The sequence below is a fragment of the Aplysia californica genome, unplaced genomic scaffold, assembly GCF_000002075.1.
Source record: "Aplysia californica isolate F4 #8 unplaced genomic scaffold, AplCal3.0 scaffold00689, whole genome shotgun sequence".
In the NCBI taxonomy this organism is placed as follows: domain Eukaryota; kingdom Metazoa; phylum Mollusca; class Gastropoda; order Aplysiida; family Aplysiidae; genus Aplysia; species Aplysia californica.
In genome coordinates, this window is record NW_004797959.1 from 60,103 (window position 1) to 77,868 (window position 17,766).

The window sequence follows — 17,766 nt, forward strand, 5'->3', positions numbered from 1 at the left end:
TTTGTCACGGATATTTTTCTGTACACAGGTGACTCACTGATAAAAACAATTGGGAAGAAGGGAATGCAGTTTCTGGGACACATGAATCAACATCATGAAGACCTTGAACATCTTACTCTCCATAGTGGAAAAATAGTCATGAACGAGGCAGGGGTAGACCGGGAACAACTTACTCAGAGAACCTGAAGAGATTGATGAGGGTGAGGACAGGGTGATGAGGAAAGACAGCAACAACTTACAATTTCGAGAGCATCCAAACAAAATAATGAACAACGAACCGTGATCGCCGATGCCTGTTTCACATCTAGCACTTCCTAATGATAATAATTTTTCTACATTTTATTATTGTTCACACGTAATGCCCTCTTGGACATGGAATAAGCTGTTTCAAAGGTGTATAAAATTTGCTTCCCTGAAAGTACAAAAAACTGCTGAGCTTTGAAAGTCTTAAAACTTGCGAGTGTGTGAGGTAATATGGTATTAAATCTGTTTTTATTGAAACGAAGAGGGGGGAAACGGTGTAAGAATGTTCAAAGGAGTGAACTTCAGTAAGTCTGAATTTTGTCAGATCTTATTTTAGAGCAGCTTGTTAAGATATTCTATAGATCATTTAAAATATTTCCAACTCTTGTCATTGATTTTACAATGTTATAGATAGCTTAATGACTTTCATCAGCCATGTTTTTGTTGTTTATCTGTCATCCTGGGAAGGTAGCTTTAACATTAGGTTGCTGATTCAGTTTTCTATGAGTAGTGAGCTTACTTTTTGCCGATCTTAGGACCAAAATATTTTAACTCAGAATCGTTGCACTCATGTTTTTGGATGCTTCTGTTTATGAGTTTAATTTCTTTGTAGCTTTGATCATTTCTTTCTATAGTGGATTAATCTTTTCTTTTTAGTGGACACATTTTCAGGGGGTCCTCTTTCTTGTCAATCAATGTGTAGCGCAGTGACCTTTTCTTTCTTTCCTATCAAACAAATCATCTATGGTCCTGATCTCTCCTCCTTCTTTCTTGTGTTTGTTACTCTCTTGTAACACCTCTAATCTTCGGCACTTATTTGACCTTATTTTGTTGCAAATGCCGTTAAACTCTTACTGAACTAAAGAATTGTTTTCAGTTTTCATCAGTAAAATGTAGTGAATTTTGAAAGACTTCAGTAAATACTCGAATTATAAATGATTGATTGCCTTACGTTTTGTGCAGTGAGTGTGTACGTACTTCATATACATGTATATTTTCCAAGAATGATTTATGATTGTATTGATATTTATAATCTACAAAGGGCTATAAGCTTTGTGTAAATGATATATATTATAATATATAATTTTTCTTTTGAACTTGATCTTTGCAGTATGTGAGGAGTCCAGGGAGAAAACAAGCAATGTTGCAAAAAGGAAATTTGAAGAAAATTGATTTTAAAATATTTTACACTGAAAATTTCATTGCTCTTTGACTGCTGGTTTATCATTTTTGTCTGATTTTCCATTGAGCTTTCAAATTTTAACAATAATAAGCAGCAGCCAAACAGAAATGAAATTATTTTATCTACAGACTTTTAAATCTGATATCCTTACAATTTCCATATTGAGACCATGTCAGTATTTTTCTGCCCATACATGATTAGAGGAAAGACTTGATGATTGTATGTCATGATTTTTAAAATGTTTGCGAAGATAATTTCAATATGTAGGCTACAATATTTCAGAAGGTTGACATTCTGTGGTATGTTATTAAGAATGAAGTGTAATAACACCACATACTCAGTGACAAATTATGTCATATTTATTATCATACTCCGATTTGCATTTATTGTCGTATCCATTAATTTTGTTTTCTATGAATATATAATATTATTTCTTGTGAGTCTGGTATACGTTAGTATTTAGCTCCAGAACTGTCCTACTGTAAAATGACATCGAAATCAGGATTTCAGTTTTATTTCTATTTACGTTGCTGTTGTTAGTATCACGTATTAACGTCAGCCTGCTCGAATTTTTTGCTTTCAAAGTCCTTCAAAGAGTTGGGTTTTTTTCCCCACTGGAATTCTTCTTGCCTATCAACACGGTGGAAAATTTTTCCTGCAATAATGTTCTGAGGACTGTTGGAGGTTTTACAGCAGTATCCCATGATTTTGCGTCCTGTTGCAAATGTTATATGAATTACATTTACTTTTTTTAAAGAAAGAAAACACTTTCTTTCACTAATGGATGTAAAAATTTTAATATTCAAATTTTGTTTATTGGAAGAGAAACTGACGCCTCCTTGACAAAAATTGTTATGGCATTTTAAGGCGCGTGTCAAGTTTGCTAAACAAGTGTACTTCATCAATCAAAAATTGTAGTGGAAATATCAGATTTCTCTGCTATTTCAGTCTACAATCCTGAACAAGATATACCAATACAAGTTTTAAGTACGGTATAAAGAGTTATTAGATTGTATGTTCCCTCTTTTGGTGATTGCTTGAAGTAAAACCCTTCCTGCTGTTACAGTAAAAAACTATTCTACGGATGAAAGATCAAAAAGGTATCGTAACTCTTTGAACCCCATTGGATGCTGGGAGCGTCCAGTACTCGTGACAACTGTTTCGTTTTATTTAGTGCTAGTTTTTGCTTGTTTTTTTTAACTATTCCCAAACCAAGATTTTTAGTAGTGACTAAGCCTACGTTTCCGCTATTTAGAAGTTGGGGGTAAGCTTTTGGGGTTATAATGAGACATAGTGCTCTAGGTTTAGGTGATTGTAGAGAAAAACTTCGGGAAACGGTGGAAAAAGCTCAGGGCTTAAAGAGTTAGATCTAGGCCAAAAAGAATCAAAAAGTTATAGGTAGGAGAAAAAAATCCAGAAATTTCCTGAGGATAAAAAATCTTAGTTATCTTAGCGATTCTAGAAATCACCTGAAGGATAAAAAGTCAAAAAATTATTGGGAAAAGAAATCTAAACTAAAATTGTCCTTAAAATAAAAAGTTATCATCGGGATTTTAAAAATCTAAAAATTATTCTAAGAATAAAAAGTTTTGAAGTTATCTCAGGGATAAAAAATCTAGACATTCTTGGACAGGTCAATAATTTTTTTAATCTATTGTAGGGACAAATAATCAAGAAATTTTTACTATCCTAAAGATGAAAAATCTCAGATGATCTCATTAACTACAGAGGAGTCGCCATTGTGATTGTTCATGAAGTAAAATGCCATTTGTTTATCTTGTTGCTCTTATTCCTTGTCTTCTACATTCTGTGGTTTGCGACACACACATTCCTATCTTTTTACACTCAATGGAAAAATCGTGTACGATCTCGTCTCCTACAACACGAGTGTTATAAATTGTGAGGCCTTTTGATTCAGCCAGTATTTTTTAAGTGAAATTTTTTAACTGCCAAATTTGACTTCTAAAGACAGTGCCTAATAACATTTGTGTGCCTTTTTATTAACTCTCCGGATACTGATTTAAAACAGTCTTAGTTTATATATATACATATATATATATATATAATATATGTATATTTATTTATTTATATATTTATACATATATATATTATTAATTATATATAGCTCTTATCTCTGTATTTTTTGTTCTGATGTTTTCTTGTATTTTGAACATTACTTCATTGTGGGCATTAGCGAACGAAATGTATTTTTTTGTATGGAAATTCCAGATGAATTATTTACTTTTTTTTTTCAGGTGTCTGAGGGTCACTAAATAGAATCACCGTACATACATGTATATGCTCATAAACACACGCACATACACACCGATACACACACAAACTTACGCCTATATTTTTACACACATTCACAAACACACACATGCTTTCATAAACAAATATATAAACTGTCACAAATGTTCAGAAGTAATCACACATATGCATACACATATGCACACACATATGCACACACATACACACAAACATAAGCACATACATATATACGCACTAGAAACAGAAGTACACAGACACATGCACACATGCATCCAGACGTTCATGCATCCAGACGTACAGGCATTCAAAAACAAAACAAAAACTTGTGAGAAAGAGATACGGTTGAAGAGCCCTTGGTTGTGGTCTATCTATCCATCACAAATTTTTTTGCCTTGCATTTGCACCAACTATGAACTTACGAAAGTCACACTTACAGAAGCCTCTCTTTGTCACATTTAATGCAAACAAATTACAAGCAAAATTTCTTCTTTTTTTTTTTTTTTTCCCTGCTTACGATTATGATTTGTTTGGGGGTTTTTTTCAGTTTGTTATTTCTTGCGATATCGTTATTTTTATCATTTGAAATGTTCCATCGAAAAAAATTTAACCGTTTGGTGCATTGAGACGTCATTTGTTGTTGTTTTATCTTGTTCTGTCAGTGGGTGGTTGGCAGGTGCTGTGGTGCAGTTTGATCGTTCTTGTCTATCAAACATCTATCATCCTTATCTCTCCTTTTTTTTTTTTTTGCGTTTGTTACTCTCATGTAACACCCACTAATTTTCAACATTTATTTATGTGATCTGATTGTGTTGCAAATATCGCAAAACTAAAACAGCAACAGTAGAACATGACTATGGAGGCACCCGCTGCAGCGGGACAGGACCATCCCTACAGTGGGACCTTACCGGAATCCCCTTTTATATATATATATATATAGAGAGAGAGAGAGAGAGAGAGAATTAACTGTGCCCGGGTTTAACGGGGCAAGGAAAGGCCCGAACTCGGATACAGTAAGAGAGATCGAGCAAGCTCTAGCTGAGGGAAGGGGGGTTGGGGGTGGGGGGCTGTAGATGGGCTCCAAACAGACAATCAGCGGTGCGGCATTGGGATTGGCTAGTCCAGTGATGAGTGAGGTGGGGCAGGCGGCAGAGAGAGATGGGAGCGGAGAGACCCCTTACATGAGCCGCCCCAAAAGTGATGTGCCATAGACCAAGGCCGAGGCTAAGCCAAAAAGACAGTAAAAGAAGAGGAGAGCATGTAGTGTGTGGTTTTTCAGTAATTCCCTTTTGCATTCTTAGAGGGGATATTTGCCTGCAGTGGAATTTTTCTACTGGAACTATAAGTCCCGCTATAGTCATGTTCTACTGTACTGAAACTAAAACTAAACTGTTCTATCACAAATATAGATATTATATCATTATGGCACAATAGTTACACATCAGCGAGTAACCTTACTTTTATGGAGATGTCAGTTGTGTGTCATCATTTCCTCACTTGTTTGAAATATTAAAAGTACTCATCTCCTGCATATGATGTGGTGTAGAGGTTAGGCACTTTGTTATGGCATGCAGAAGAGGGTAGTTCAATTCCAGAGTGGAGAAGGTTTTTTTAAAATCTATCTCCATCTTCCTGATAAGAGGCTGTGTCCCACTCAACCTAGGCTGGTCATGACAGGCAAGGCCGAAGCAGCCCCCACCCTGAATTATCAAAATTTTGTTGATGGAGGCATAACACTTTGCGGTCACTTGCCGCAATAATGCGACGGTAAAAATGATCCGTTCCAGTCCCTTGTGCTGTTCTGCTATAGGCCCGAGCAGTAAGTTGCAGTCACTCTCCTGGCTGGATGAACAGATGGGGTATTTTGTACTGCTGGCTGTGCGACTGCAAAGTGTTAAAACAAATACAATACAACGATAACAATTGAAGTACTAATACTTATCAATCTCAGTATTGTCTCTTTTCAAGCATTATTCATGTGGTTTTGTCATTTGTTCTCTTTCTGAGTAAAAAAAAAGAACAGGTTTGAGGGGTATCTGTTGTTGTTTTGTTTTTGTGATGGGCATGTCCGTTTGATGTGCCATAATGTCTTGAACTGGTTAATGCTATACACTACAGAGCTAACTTCAGGAGGCTTATGAACAATTTGTACAGAGCCTCATCATTTACAAACTGTTACTAATAACGTCTAATTCAAGAAGAAAAACTTGTTTTTATATTACCTTAGCAGTACATCCTATACACGCCAATACTCTTACTCTTGTTGTTACCCAAGCCATTCCTTTGTGGGGGGGGAAAAAGACATGACAATCATTGCATTTGTTTGATGGCACTGGCTTCCATTCTGATAAACTGTAGTTGTTGTAAACAATGTTATAATTCCCTTATGGTTAGATATGTGTTTGTTTTTGTTGTATAATTTGTTTAGTCATATTAGATTCTCATTTAGATAATTAAATATTCTGGCTCTGCATTTATTCAATGTCATTTTTACCAGGTACGCTCTCATAGACCAGCATTAGATGTTTGTGATTTCCTAGCTGTGTTAGATTCTTAGTTGGTTTAATGTAATGGCTCGGGTTTGATTCAATTTCATTTTTACCAAAAAAGGAGAAGCTTGTACCCCCGGGGCAGTGCTACTGACTGAAGTGTCTTTAGGCCATTCCCAAAGGGGGGTACATTCACATCTCGAGTTCTTATGCACAGTAGAATTGTAATTGTAAATGGGTTGATTCTTCAATGTCATGCTCATAACTGTGCCTGAACTGCAACAGGGAACTGCTGCTTTTTCTTTCCTAATCCTTTCTGTCGCCATTTTCCTCTACTTCTTTTGTATGTTTGTCACACTCTTGTGACCCGCTATTTCCGGGATGCCTTGATAGTCGAAGCAGACTTTGTGCTGTTGAAGCTCAAGAGGTGAGCAGAGTAAGTCTGATTCCCTGTATGGACTTCTCTGTTGACATCCACCCCTTGGCGCTCATATGACCTTATGCAGTTGCGAGCGCCGTAAAACCTCTACCAAAACAAACAAAGGAGAAGCTTGTATTTATTTGTGTTGATATAGCTACTGTAATTATCAAAATGTATGCTTATGTTCAATTTCACTTAAAATGACATGCAAAAGTTCTCAGTAAGGGACAAGAATGGTAGTCTACTCTGTCTGCCTCATTTCCAGTGTTAAATAAGCATAGCAAGTAGTCTATAAAGATATCCAGCAATATGAAATGTTTAGCCAGTCAACTTTACCCTTGAAAAGTGAAGGGAAAAAAAACTGAAAGTAGGCTGACTGATAACAAACTTACTTGGTTTCCATTGATTGTGCCTTACAATGTTAACTAGGCTGCAGAAACTGTTGGTAGATAATTATGCATAGATAAATATAAAGTAAAAAGGTAATTCATTGAAGCAATTTTGAGAATGTATTTTAAATTGAATTTTTTGTGGTGATCCTGAATGATTTTACTAAATGTTATAAATATATTTTTTTAGAATTTTAACTTTTACTCTATTATTGTTGATGGGACCGACAGGATTTTATCTTTGTTGTTGAACTTTTTATGCACCGACTTTTAAAAAGTTGGTCTATTTCTGCCATCTGCATTGTACGAACACGTTGAGTAAAAAGCAAATTAGCATTGACACTAATTAGTAAACAGCCTTTTTGTTCCTCAAATCTTTCTCATGCCATTAATCGCTTACCAATAATTTCCTGTATCCTCAAGCAACTCATCTAATCTATTTTTTTTCTAATTTTGTTTGTAAATATAAATAGTAATTCTGTTTGTGGTGATAGCTTCAACGAGTTATGTAAGAACCACTATGGCCACGGCCACAGCATGCAAGATCTCCTCTATTTTATTAGGTAAATTGTGAACCTTGAGATGAAGTGAACCCCAGCGTGCTGCATGGCCCAAGGGTGGGTAGACTACTGTAGCTTAACTCTTTCTGTAATAAACACTGATACATCAATGCTTTTCTGTACGCCATGTGGTTACGTGATGATAACTCGTGGCACATAAACAGTTAACACCTTCATGACTAGACATCATTATTTTTTCTGAGAAAAAGCTAACCCAACATTTCAATTTCATTTGACCAGGACTAGTTTTAGTTCCAACATACAAGTTCTTAGCAAACGATTTTAAAGAACGTGTTAACTTCCTCTTTGGCAAATTATGTTTGTGTACTTGTCTTCAGGTATCTAAGTGTTGAATAATCCTGAAAAAACTTATAATATAAACATTGCATTTAATCTGTCTGATATGAGCTGTATTGATTTGGTTCTTTTCTACTCCTTGGAACAGCTTACTTTAAATGTATTAACACACAACAGTTTTTTACCGAAAATGAAGCTTTGGGTTTGTCTCATATTTACCTTGGTTTTGTACTACTGAAGTATTTACATATTCCAATTTCTGTGGACAGAGTCTACGCATTACCTAGTCAGTTGTCTGCCTTATACATACATGTAATTTGTATATATATTTGCAACTTGCAGCCTTCCAGTGTCTGTGGTGTAGTGGTAAGGCGCTTCACTGTTGCATGCAGAAGATGTGAGTTTGAATCCTGTGTCGGGAGACTAAGTGTATCCATCTTTCTGCAGGGACGTTGTATCCCTCTCAGCTGGGTTGACCCAGACAGGCTAGGTCAAAGTAGCCTACTGTTGAAGAAAGAGATAGATGAAGACTGTACAACAGATGGTAGATTATTACAATGTAAATAGAAGCAGACAGTTATAAAATAAAAAGATTCTACATAAAAGCTATTTTGAGAATGCGTTGTTATGAATTGCATTTGTGGCTGATTATCATAATGATTTTACTGTATGTATGTATGTGTATGTTTTAATGCCATTTTAAGACTTTTTAAACTTTATTTTTGTGAATGGGACCAACTGGGTTATGTGTTTTGTTTTTTTAACTTTTTTCATATCTGCATGTATGTACGCCTGGGTTTGGTTACATGTATTTTTTTGCTTTTGATTGATGTGACAGAGTTTATGCTAACTTTTCTGTTGAAAAAAAAAAACCAAAGCGGCAAACATTGACTTGATTGTGCATGGGAGAATTATTTACTCTATTATGAACTGAAAACCTTACTGTTGAAGAACATTTTTCTAGCTATGTTTTTAGAAAAACTATGCACTTTTCAATTTAATTATTGAGTTTTAACCCTATCCGTATGTTGTGTTTTACTATCGTATCCATACGATGTGGGGAACTCATTATTTTCACTTCCTCTTTACATTGTTGGCCTTTCTTTATAAATCTATACCCCATTTAAATCTGTTACCATAGTTCTTTAAAATTCAATGATTCAAGTCCCACCCCTTAAGACCACATTTAGTAGTGAATATATCATGGTTTTACACACTTTATAATTTTCTCAAATATAAGCCTGCACTGATATGACCTTTTACCAGTTGTGTTGCAAGTGCTGTAAAACTCTTACTTTAAAAAATGAAGAACTAAATCTACATGATTATTGGCAGCGAGTTTTTTCAAAGCCCAAGAAACAAATTTTGGAGAGAGACAAAATTGTTTCTTTCTTTTAACAATTATTCCCACGCTATGTATCTTCTTTTTTTTTGCTTTCTTCAACATTTGAAATTTTAATTTGAACGAAATTATTCTCAAGCACTCGCGACCCATACCTCAGATAAAGAAACTGTAATAAACAAAATGTTCAAAACTTGGGGTTTAGTACATTGGAAGAGCAGACTGATGATGAAGTATGTTTGCAACATTCTTGTTGTCAAAGTGCTCAAATCGAACTGTGAAGATTTGGACCACAAACAATCTTTTTTGTAGTTTTCCACACATTTATTGCTTCTTCGATGTTCTTGTAACTGTAGTGTGCCTCAATACAAAGTTTGTGAATAGAAGTATAAGGATCTTGCAGTATATAGATACTGTATAATTTGATTATTTTTGTACAACCCCAAAGTACCATTTTTCCCATAAATCATTTTATTTATCTGCTGCGTGTGTTTATATACACAAAGACAACTACTTTGTGTTGCTTGATTAGATTGCAAGTTGAATCATTATTTTTTTCTTTTTTCACTTTAGTTTGAAAAGTGTGAACTTTTTTTTTTTCCATTTCAATTTTAGTTTGGAAGTTGAATAAAGCTGATTTCATCTTTTTGATTTTCCTCTGTATTAATTTTTTCTTGATTCGTTTTTTTAATTATATTATTTGAATGTTTTTTTATCATCATATCAACTTAACTTGATGGCATCTATTTAGCCCTTCTCTTGTGCATAGTGGTAATGCGCTTCCCGAAAACTGCAAAATTGTATAAAAATCTAATGTCCCTTGCAACTCTGTGAGGGCATGTCAGACATAGCTTACAGTTTGTTAGGGTTTTTTTGACAGGCATTGCCCACCAGGCCTCCGGCCAATTTGTTTGCCTTAGGACTGACAAGTCTGAGGTGACTGAAATTTATGTTTAGACGTACAGCTTCTTTTTTATAATACCTGTAGTACGTAATACAAATTACAATGTATTGCAGTGATTTTAAAAAGTACCACTTTTTTTACTAGGTATGAAATCTAGTGTTTGAAGTCTTCACATTTTTCCTTTTACATGTAATACTAAGTACTCTTAAAAATAGGTCATATTATTTCAACAACATCTTGATGCTGCAATTAGTGCTTACAGTACCCAAGTTGAAAAAATAGAAAGTTGGTATTTTTTCAAAATTTTACTTTGCAGTTTTTTCTATTTTTTAAAAATTTTTTTGTTTTTTAAAGTTTAGGTCTGTGTTTACCAAAAGCCTCAAGAACTTTTGATCATTTGTGAACCAAGAAAGATGGTAGGTTTAACTTAACATCTGAGAAATTGAGCCATCCTCCCCACTCATGAATAAAACTCGGGTCTGCGGCGTCGTGCACAGGGCTGCCCACCATTATGACTTTGGCGGAATCGTAGCGATTTTTATTCAATTTTACGAAAATACGATCATAATATCCCTGATGCCGATTTTTAAAATAATTTGGCTACCCCCAACCCAGTGCCAACTTTCCTGGTGTATAAGGAGAGAAAAATAGAAAAACCACCATGCCCCAAGAGTCACGTCACTACGTCTCTTGCAGCTGTGTAATTTTAGCAGTGTAAGTATAACAACCTCTTTGCGTTGAGCCTTTATAGCAAAGGCCGTGTATGGTCTTTGCTTATAGTATAGTCGCCCATTGCTACTTTTGCCCTTGGAATAACATTATTAGTCTTTAGAAGTGCTAAAGCCAGGAGTAAGGCAAACATTAGATTGACGAGGTGTGAGAAAATTCCTGCCGTTTTTGTATCACCACCTCTTTGTTTGCGTTACTTTTATACTATACTGGACTACAATCCCTGTCCTTGACACCTCATCGAGGAAGATTTTCCATGGCCGTGTTACGGATTTTTAAGCCAGTTTACTAATTTTCTATCCTTTGATTACAGAAAAACTAAAACATGTTGGTTGGTGGGTAGCTCTACGTGAGATTGGGATAGCGAAATGCCTAACCATAAAAACCACATCACTGATATCTCTGCCTCTTTTATGTACTGGTGTTTTTATTAATCCATTTTTGACGAATTACTGAGAGAAAACGGGCTGTAAAAGTTAAAATAACTGTCAAGATACTATTAATCAACTAACAACTTATCGAGTGACTGTCCGCTGTGACCCGAGAATCGTCAAAGGGAAATGACCAAAAATAAAACAATCCCACATTATACTTGAATTGCTTCCTTTATTTTGTAAATAAATGGGGGCTGGGCTGAAGGTCAGCAGACTCTGCATTGAATGATTGGAAAGAGGAAAATGGAAGGCAAAAAAAAAGGTAGAAGGATGTAGGGTTAGAGAGAGGCACATGCAGTTGAATAAGTATTGAATTTTTAAACTTTTTTAGTAAGAGTTTTACGGCTCTTGCAACACAATAAGGTCATAGTGGAACTCGGATTCAACGAGGTCGTCGGGCCTGACCTAAAATCTCGTTGAATCCGAGTGTTCGTTATAGCAAACACAAGGTTTTGTGTAGATAATTACAGGCACTGAGCAAGTAATGTATAAAGAGGAAGTCACAAGTAGTGCCTGAAAGGCCTGCGTATTTTGAGCTGTGTAAAAAAAAAGACCGATTCGTTCGATTGTTTACCAAAAAGCTGTGCTGCAGTGTAGAGCCTAGCATACGGCAACTTTTGAAAACCAAGAACAGCGCACAATTCATTGTAACAATGGTCGGTTGCCAAGGGGGGGGGGGAGACTGACGCGTTTGTGTCTGCGACGTTCAACGCCCGGACCGCAACCCAATAAGGTCAAAAAAGTGCCGAAGACATGGTGTTCAAAGAGAGTAACAAACAAAAAAGGAGAGATAAAGGATAGATGTGTGATGATAGGAAAGAAGAAGCAGACCACACCAGAGCACCCGCCAACCACCCACAAACAAGGATGAGAGCTGTGACAGTCCGTACAGAAATGAGCAAACAGAAAAGGTATAAAGAAAGAAGAAAAAAAAGGAAGAGAACCCCCCCCCCCAAAAAAAAAACATGAACAGAACAGAACCCCCCCCCCCCCAAAAAAAAAGCGAGGCAACAGAACATAACATTGAGAAACGAATACGGTGGTTTCAATACAGAACAGCTGATATACAGAAGTCTGGAGTACAGCAAGAAAAAGTCCGGGTTTCAACTTGAACAGAAGGTGGGGAGAAACGAACAGCTTTGGTTTCAACCAAGAAAAGAAAATGAAAGAAGAAAGGAACGGACGTTTTGGTTTTAACTCAAGGCTTGAGATCCCAATCATCTGGATCAGTGGGGTTTGGTCCTGAAAAGGACCTTGTGCTAGCACCGAATGGCGCTGGTGCGGAAGAAGAGCTGAGAAGTAAATTTACTTCTTGGTAGCAGCAGCTTTCTTGGGCTTGGTGGTTTTGGGTGCGGCTTTCTTGGCCACTTTCTTGGCAGCTGTCGATTTCTTGGCAGGAGAGTTTTTCTTTCCCGGGCTCTTGGTGGTGGCCTTTTTCGTCTTGGCACCGGTGGCCTTTTTGGTAACTTTCTTGACGTCACCAGTCTTCTTGGATTTGGTTGGTGTCTTCTTGGTACCAGGAGCTTTCTTGGGCTTGACGGTTTTCTTGGGGGATTTCTTCTTGTCCTTGGGTTTCTTGTCCTTCTTAGGCTTCTTCTTCTCCACGGATTTCTCTCCCAGGCGGAAAGATCCGGCGGCGCCAGTTCCCTTGGACTGTTTCAGGGTTTCAGCCTTGACTCCGGCTCTCAGGGCGGTCTTGAGGCGGGCGTTGATGGCGGTGGGGTTGTCTCCGACCTTGTAGTTGGCGATGATGTACTTGAGGATGGCCTGTCGGGAGGAACCACCGCGCTCCTTCAGGGAGGAGATGGCAGCGACGACCATGATCTTGTACTGAGGGTGAGCCGGGGGAGCCTTGGGCTTGCCCTGGGCCCTCTTCTTGGCAGGGGTGGTCTTGGTTTGAGCAACAGCAGCTGGTGCGTCAGTCATAATGATGATGAATTGATGATCGTAGAGTTAGCGAAATGTCAAACTAACAATACTAAAGTGCGATTCGTAGTGTTACTCTGATTGAGAGTTGAAACATGAACTGACGTTTCGTCGAACCGCTTGGCTATATATTCCTGCCGCGCGGACGTCCGAGAGAGCATCTACGTCACTGCGCATTTCCTGCCCGGATGATGTCGGACGTTTCGTTGCGCGTCTCGAATCTGTGCAAGTGCATGTAGATTTAGGTGCTAAGCATTTATCCTCTACTAGTGAAACTTATTTCAATTTAATGCTTGGTTAGATAAATGAATTAAGAAACATATTTAACTGTTTTCCATTCTTTTCCACTCGCCTGCAGTTTGAATACAAAGTTTTCCTACCGATAATGTGTACATCCACTCTCACATTGACTTCATTAAAAATAATTTTTTTTAATTTTCTGTAATATTTAATGCTAGTTACTTTTAAAAATATAAAAGAATACTGATTTTTCTTAATCATGCGTATAGTTTTTGTAGCCACAATGTGCTGAATATTTTGTTTTTACTTATTTTCTTTTCTTATACCAGCACAATTCCAACGACTTTCACAAATTACAAACCGTGAATGAGGTTTTTTCATCCAATTCCCAGCATGAAAACGTCTGAAAATTATATTTCTTGGAAAAGTAATATTATAATCTTGAGTTTACCGATAAAATGCTTTCTTTAAATATTATATTGTAATGTGAAAAGCCGTTTTACCGAGGTCTAGTGTGTCGACAAAAGACAGCCTCGCAGGGTAAGATGGCCGCGAAAGGAGGAAATGTTGATTGCTGAGGTGGATCTGCAATTTTGGGTTCCCGCTCTTTATTTTCACTCATTTTGTCTTAAAATACATTCCTTTCGAACCTATTGTTCGTTTGTTCTAAGAAGAACATGCTAACACGTGAAATACTATGAAGATAGAAGCAAATTTTACCATGAAGTGGGGTCAACTTTCCGGCCTAGGTCACTCTGATCTGACATTTTGTCGAAACCATAGACTTTAGGTCGGAGATTTGTTTTGTCTGAAATGTTTATAAAAGTGGTGTATTCCGTCGTATTTCTAAGGTAAAGATGACCAATATACTTTTATTTTTCCCTTTACTATTCAAAATTCTCACCTTCTTGCTCATTATTGAGTTTCGCTTGCTTTTTTCCTTCAGAAATTCGGTGTGTTCATTTTCTATAAATAGATTCAGTACATCGACCTGTTTACGCTTCACGTCAACACGGTTGTTTGTTTGTTTGTATGTTTGTCTTAGAATATAAGAATGATGATTCCCAAAATCTGCTCTGATAGATCTATTACATGTTGTCTTTTGTAGCAGACAGAGAATCTACGCAAATGAGTTTTGGTTTCTTTTCTTCATTCTCATCATCACAAGCAGCTGCGGTTTAAGTTTAGAGCGATTATACATATCAGACCAAACCTAACCTAAAACATTATTTTCTTTCTTTATAAATAGACCTATCTAACATATTATTATTCAGCAACCATATAAAAGACATCGACCTATAGCATACCGGTGCTTCGACCGAAATATATCGTTTTAACAATATCCTTATATAATCCTGTTTATTGTCTTTTCCATCCCCGTCTATATCAATCTTTATGTTTTCTTCTTTCCGGCAGAAATCTTGGGCGTCTGGCAAAAACTCTACAGAAAGATGAACATACATGAAGGAAGGTTAACAGAACTGGCCCTGGTATAGCACCTTGTTACAAGGACGAATCTATTCATATGACCTTAGATTCTTGAGCATGCATCAGAATACCATTGAGTTACAATCAGAATACTGAGTATGTATGTAGCTTAACATTATTATTGTTTATGTCACTGTTCATTTATAATTATTATGCATGTGACTGTAAGCCTGCGTGTGCGTGCATGTTTGAGAGAGAGAGAGAGAGAGAGAGAGAGAGAGAGAGAGAGAGAGAGAGTGTGTGTGTGTGTGTGTGTGTGTGTGTGTGTGTGTGTGTGTGTGTGTGTGTGTGTGTGTGTGTGTGTGTGTGCGTGTGTATGTTTGTGAGTGTGTGTATCTGTGTGTGTATCTGTGTGTGTTTATGTGTGTATATGTGTGTATATATATATATATAGTGTGTGTGTGGGGGGGGGGGGGTGAAACACCAAGCCAATGTGCCAGGATCTGGACTATAAAGATGTATCTTATCTTATCTCTTAACCTTATTCAGTGAACCCGGACCAACGTGATGTCTGTGTCAGGCCTATAGACTAACCCAGTTAAAGACGGGGATCACTTATTACATACTCTGTAATTAATTATTAACAAATTGGATCATTGATAGTACATGGTAACCAACTACATACCAGTTTATCAACCATTGTTCGACTTTCTTTTCCAGTGATATTTTCCCCCTCGGCATCTACTTCTTTTTTTCTAGTATCTTTGTCTTACGGAGGTTGACTAGATATCATTTTGGAAGCTTGATAGCATATTATATTCATGCTCTACAGACTACAACTATAATATGCTCTATCCGCTTTACAACCATTCGTAAACAAATAAACACATGTATTATGTTTGGAGAAAGGAACACACAGATGAATCTGGTAAATCTAGCGCAGTGTTTAGCCAATTTTTCATTCAATTACTTTCATCCCTTAACAAGTCTCGCCACTAATTCGCCACCCCCATGGGGAGCAATGTGACGATGTGCTTGACCACGGTCACGCTATATGAAAATACTATGTCACTGACTGACTGAATTTGCGTTAACACCAAAGTGCATTCCGTTCCCCCCCCCCCCCCCCCCCCCCCTTTTCACAAGCAGTATGACGCATCATAATTAATGAATACATGTGTACACAAAGGCTGCTGTAAGTCATGTAGGTGCGATGCGCCATAAATGCTGACTGTTGTTTAGCAACTTGTTGTTTGTTGTTGGGTTTTTTTTGGTTGTTGTTTTTTTGGTTTTTTGGTTTGTTTGATTTTTTTTGTTTTTTACTTTTTTTTTATTTTATTGATTTTTTTTTTGATTTTTTTTTTTTTTGGGGGGGGGGTTCTTTCTTGTCCGTGTATTTTATGCTTTTTGGCATCTGTTCCGCAATTAATGAGGCAGAATATTACGCCGGCCTTATTGGTGGGTAGTTACGGTTGTTTTACTACGTTATATTCTCTCGTCTCAATAACATCGACAGTGATTCTTTTCCGTTCAGCCAGCCTATAAAGGTGTGCTGGGGTTGCAGCTGAAGTTTCTAGCAACTTTTCAGTCACATTCCTGATTCTAGAGGCCCGAAATGGGCGATTTGCTGAGGTCAACGGTGCTAAATCTAGACATGCTGTTTGACTGAGTCACAGCAAAAGATTAAATGTTTATTTTAACAAGTGATCATCAAGTCCATCTCATTCATTTTTTTTTCTTCCAAATTTTACTCACATTCACATATGGTCTCACTTGTACAAGAGAAAGAGAGAGAGAGAGAGGGGGGGGGAGAGAGAGAGAGAGAGAGAGAGAGAGAGAGAGAGAGAGAGAGAGAGAGAGAAAGAGAGAGAGAGAGAGAGATACATGTATTTGTTAAAGTAAGGTTTTACGGAGCTCTCGACTGCATAAAGGTTATGTTAGCGCCAAGAAGTGGATGTACAGAGAAACGGGGAATTTCAGGCCTACTCTGCTCACCTCTCTCGCCTCAACACAACAGCACAAAGCCTGCTTCGACTGTCAATTCAAGGCACCCGGGGAAATAGTTCACAAGAATGACAAACACGCAAAAGAAGTAGAGGGGAAAATCTCTACTATGGTAAGGATGAGGAAATAAAAAGCAGCAAATGTTGTTCCGGCGGAGTATGAGCATGACATTGATAAACTAGCCCTTTTAGAAAAAAAAAAACAATTCTGCTGTGCATAAGAACTTTTGTGGATGGCGTACCTAATGACAACTTCAGTCAGTAACACTGCCCTGATGGGGAGTGGGGGAAAGAGAGAGAGAGAGAGAGAGAGAGAGACAGAGAGACAGAGAGAGACAGAGAGAGAGAAGAGAGAGAGAGAGCGTCGACATATTTAAAACTCACTTGGGGGCAGTGTGCGCAGAAACCATGAAAATGCTGCAGACTTCATTGTTACAAAGTAAAGTGTTGAGGACACCGAGGCGGGGGGAAACGAGAGGGAAACAAGGCAAAGTTGTAGGTCATAAATTGCCATTGGGCCGGGACAGGCTCTGGCATACAAATAACGTATAGTGGGGTTGTTTGTTTGTTTTTAAAAAAAATGTTTTTACTTTGATGAAGGTCAGCAGACTCTGCATTGAATGCTTGGAAAGAGGAAAATGGATGGCAAAAAAAAGTAGAAGGATGTAGGGGTAGAGAGAGGCACACGCGGTTGAACAAGTCTTGAATTTTTAATTATTTTTTTTAGTAAGAATTCTGCGCACCCGCCAACCACCCACAAGTCTTGAATTCAGAAAAAGGGTATATGGTTGGACGGAAAATATTTTAGTACTGTTAGTGTTAGCTTGATGAAAACAAGGATTGAGTTTTAGTTTCAGTAAGTGTTTTACGGCACTTGCAACACAATAAGATCATACAGGTATAAGTGGCG

General features: G+C 37.3%; 1 protein-coding gene across 2 annotated transcripts in view; it reads right to left on the reverse strand.

The window, feature by feature from the left end:
• Positions 1 to 12,492: 12,492 nt before the first annotated feature.
• LOC101856377 (histone H1.2) overlaps positions 12,493 to 17,766 on the reverse strand; it is a 5,823-nt gene continuing 549 nt past the window's right edge. The window contains exon 2 of one of the 2 annotated variants that reach the window (XM_013088127.2): positions 12,493 to 12,993. In XM_013088127.2, coding sequence (XP_012943581.1) covers positions 12,565 to 12,993 — 429 coding nt within the window. In that variant the 3' untranslated portion in view covers positions 12,493 to 12,564. Of the gene's footprint in view, positions 13,683 to 17,766 lie in introns of those variants that run through there. The other variant, XM_005108429.3, reaches the window with a different exon arrangement.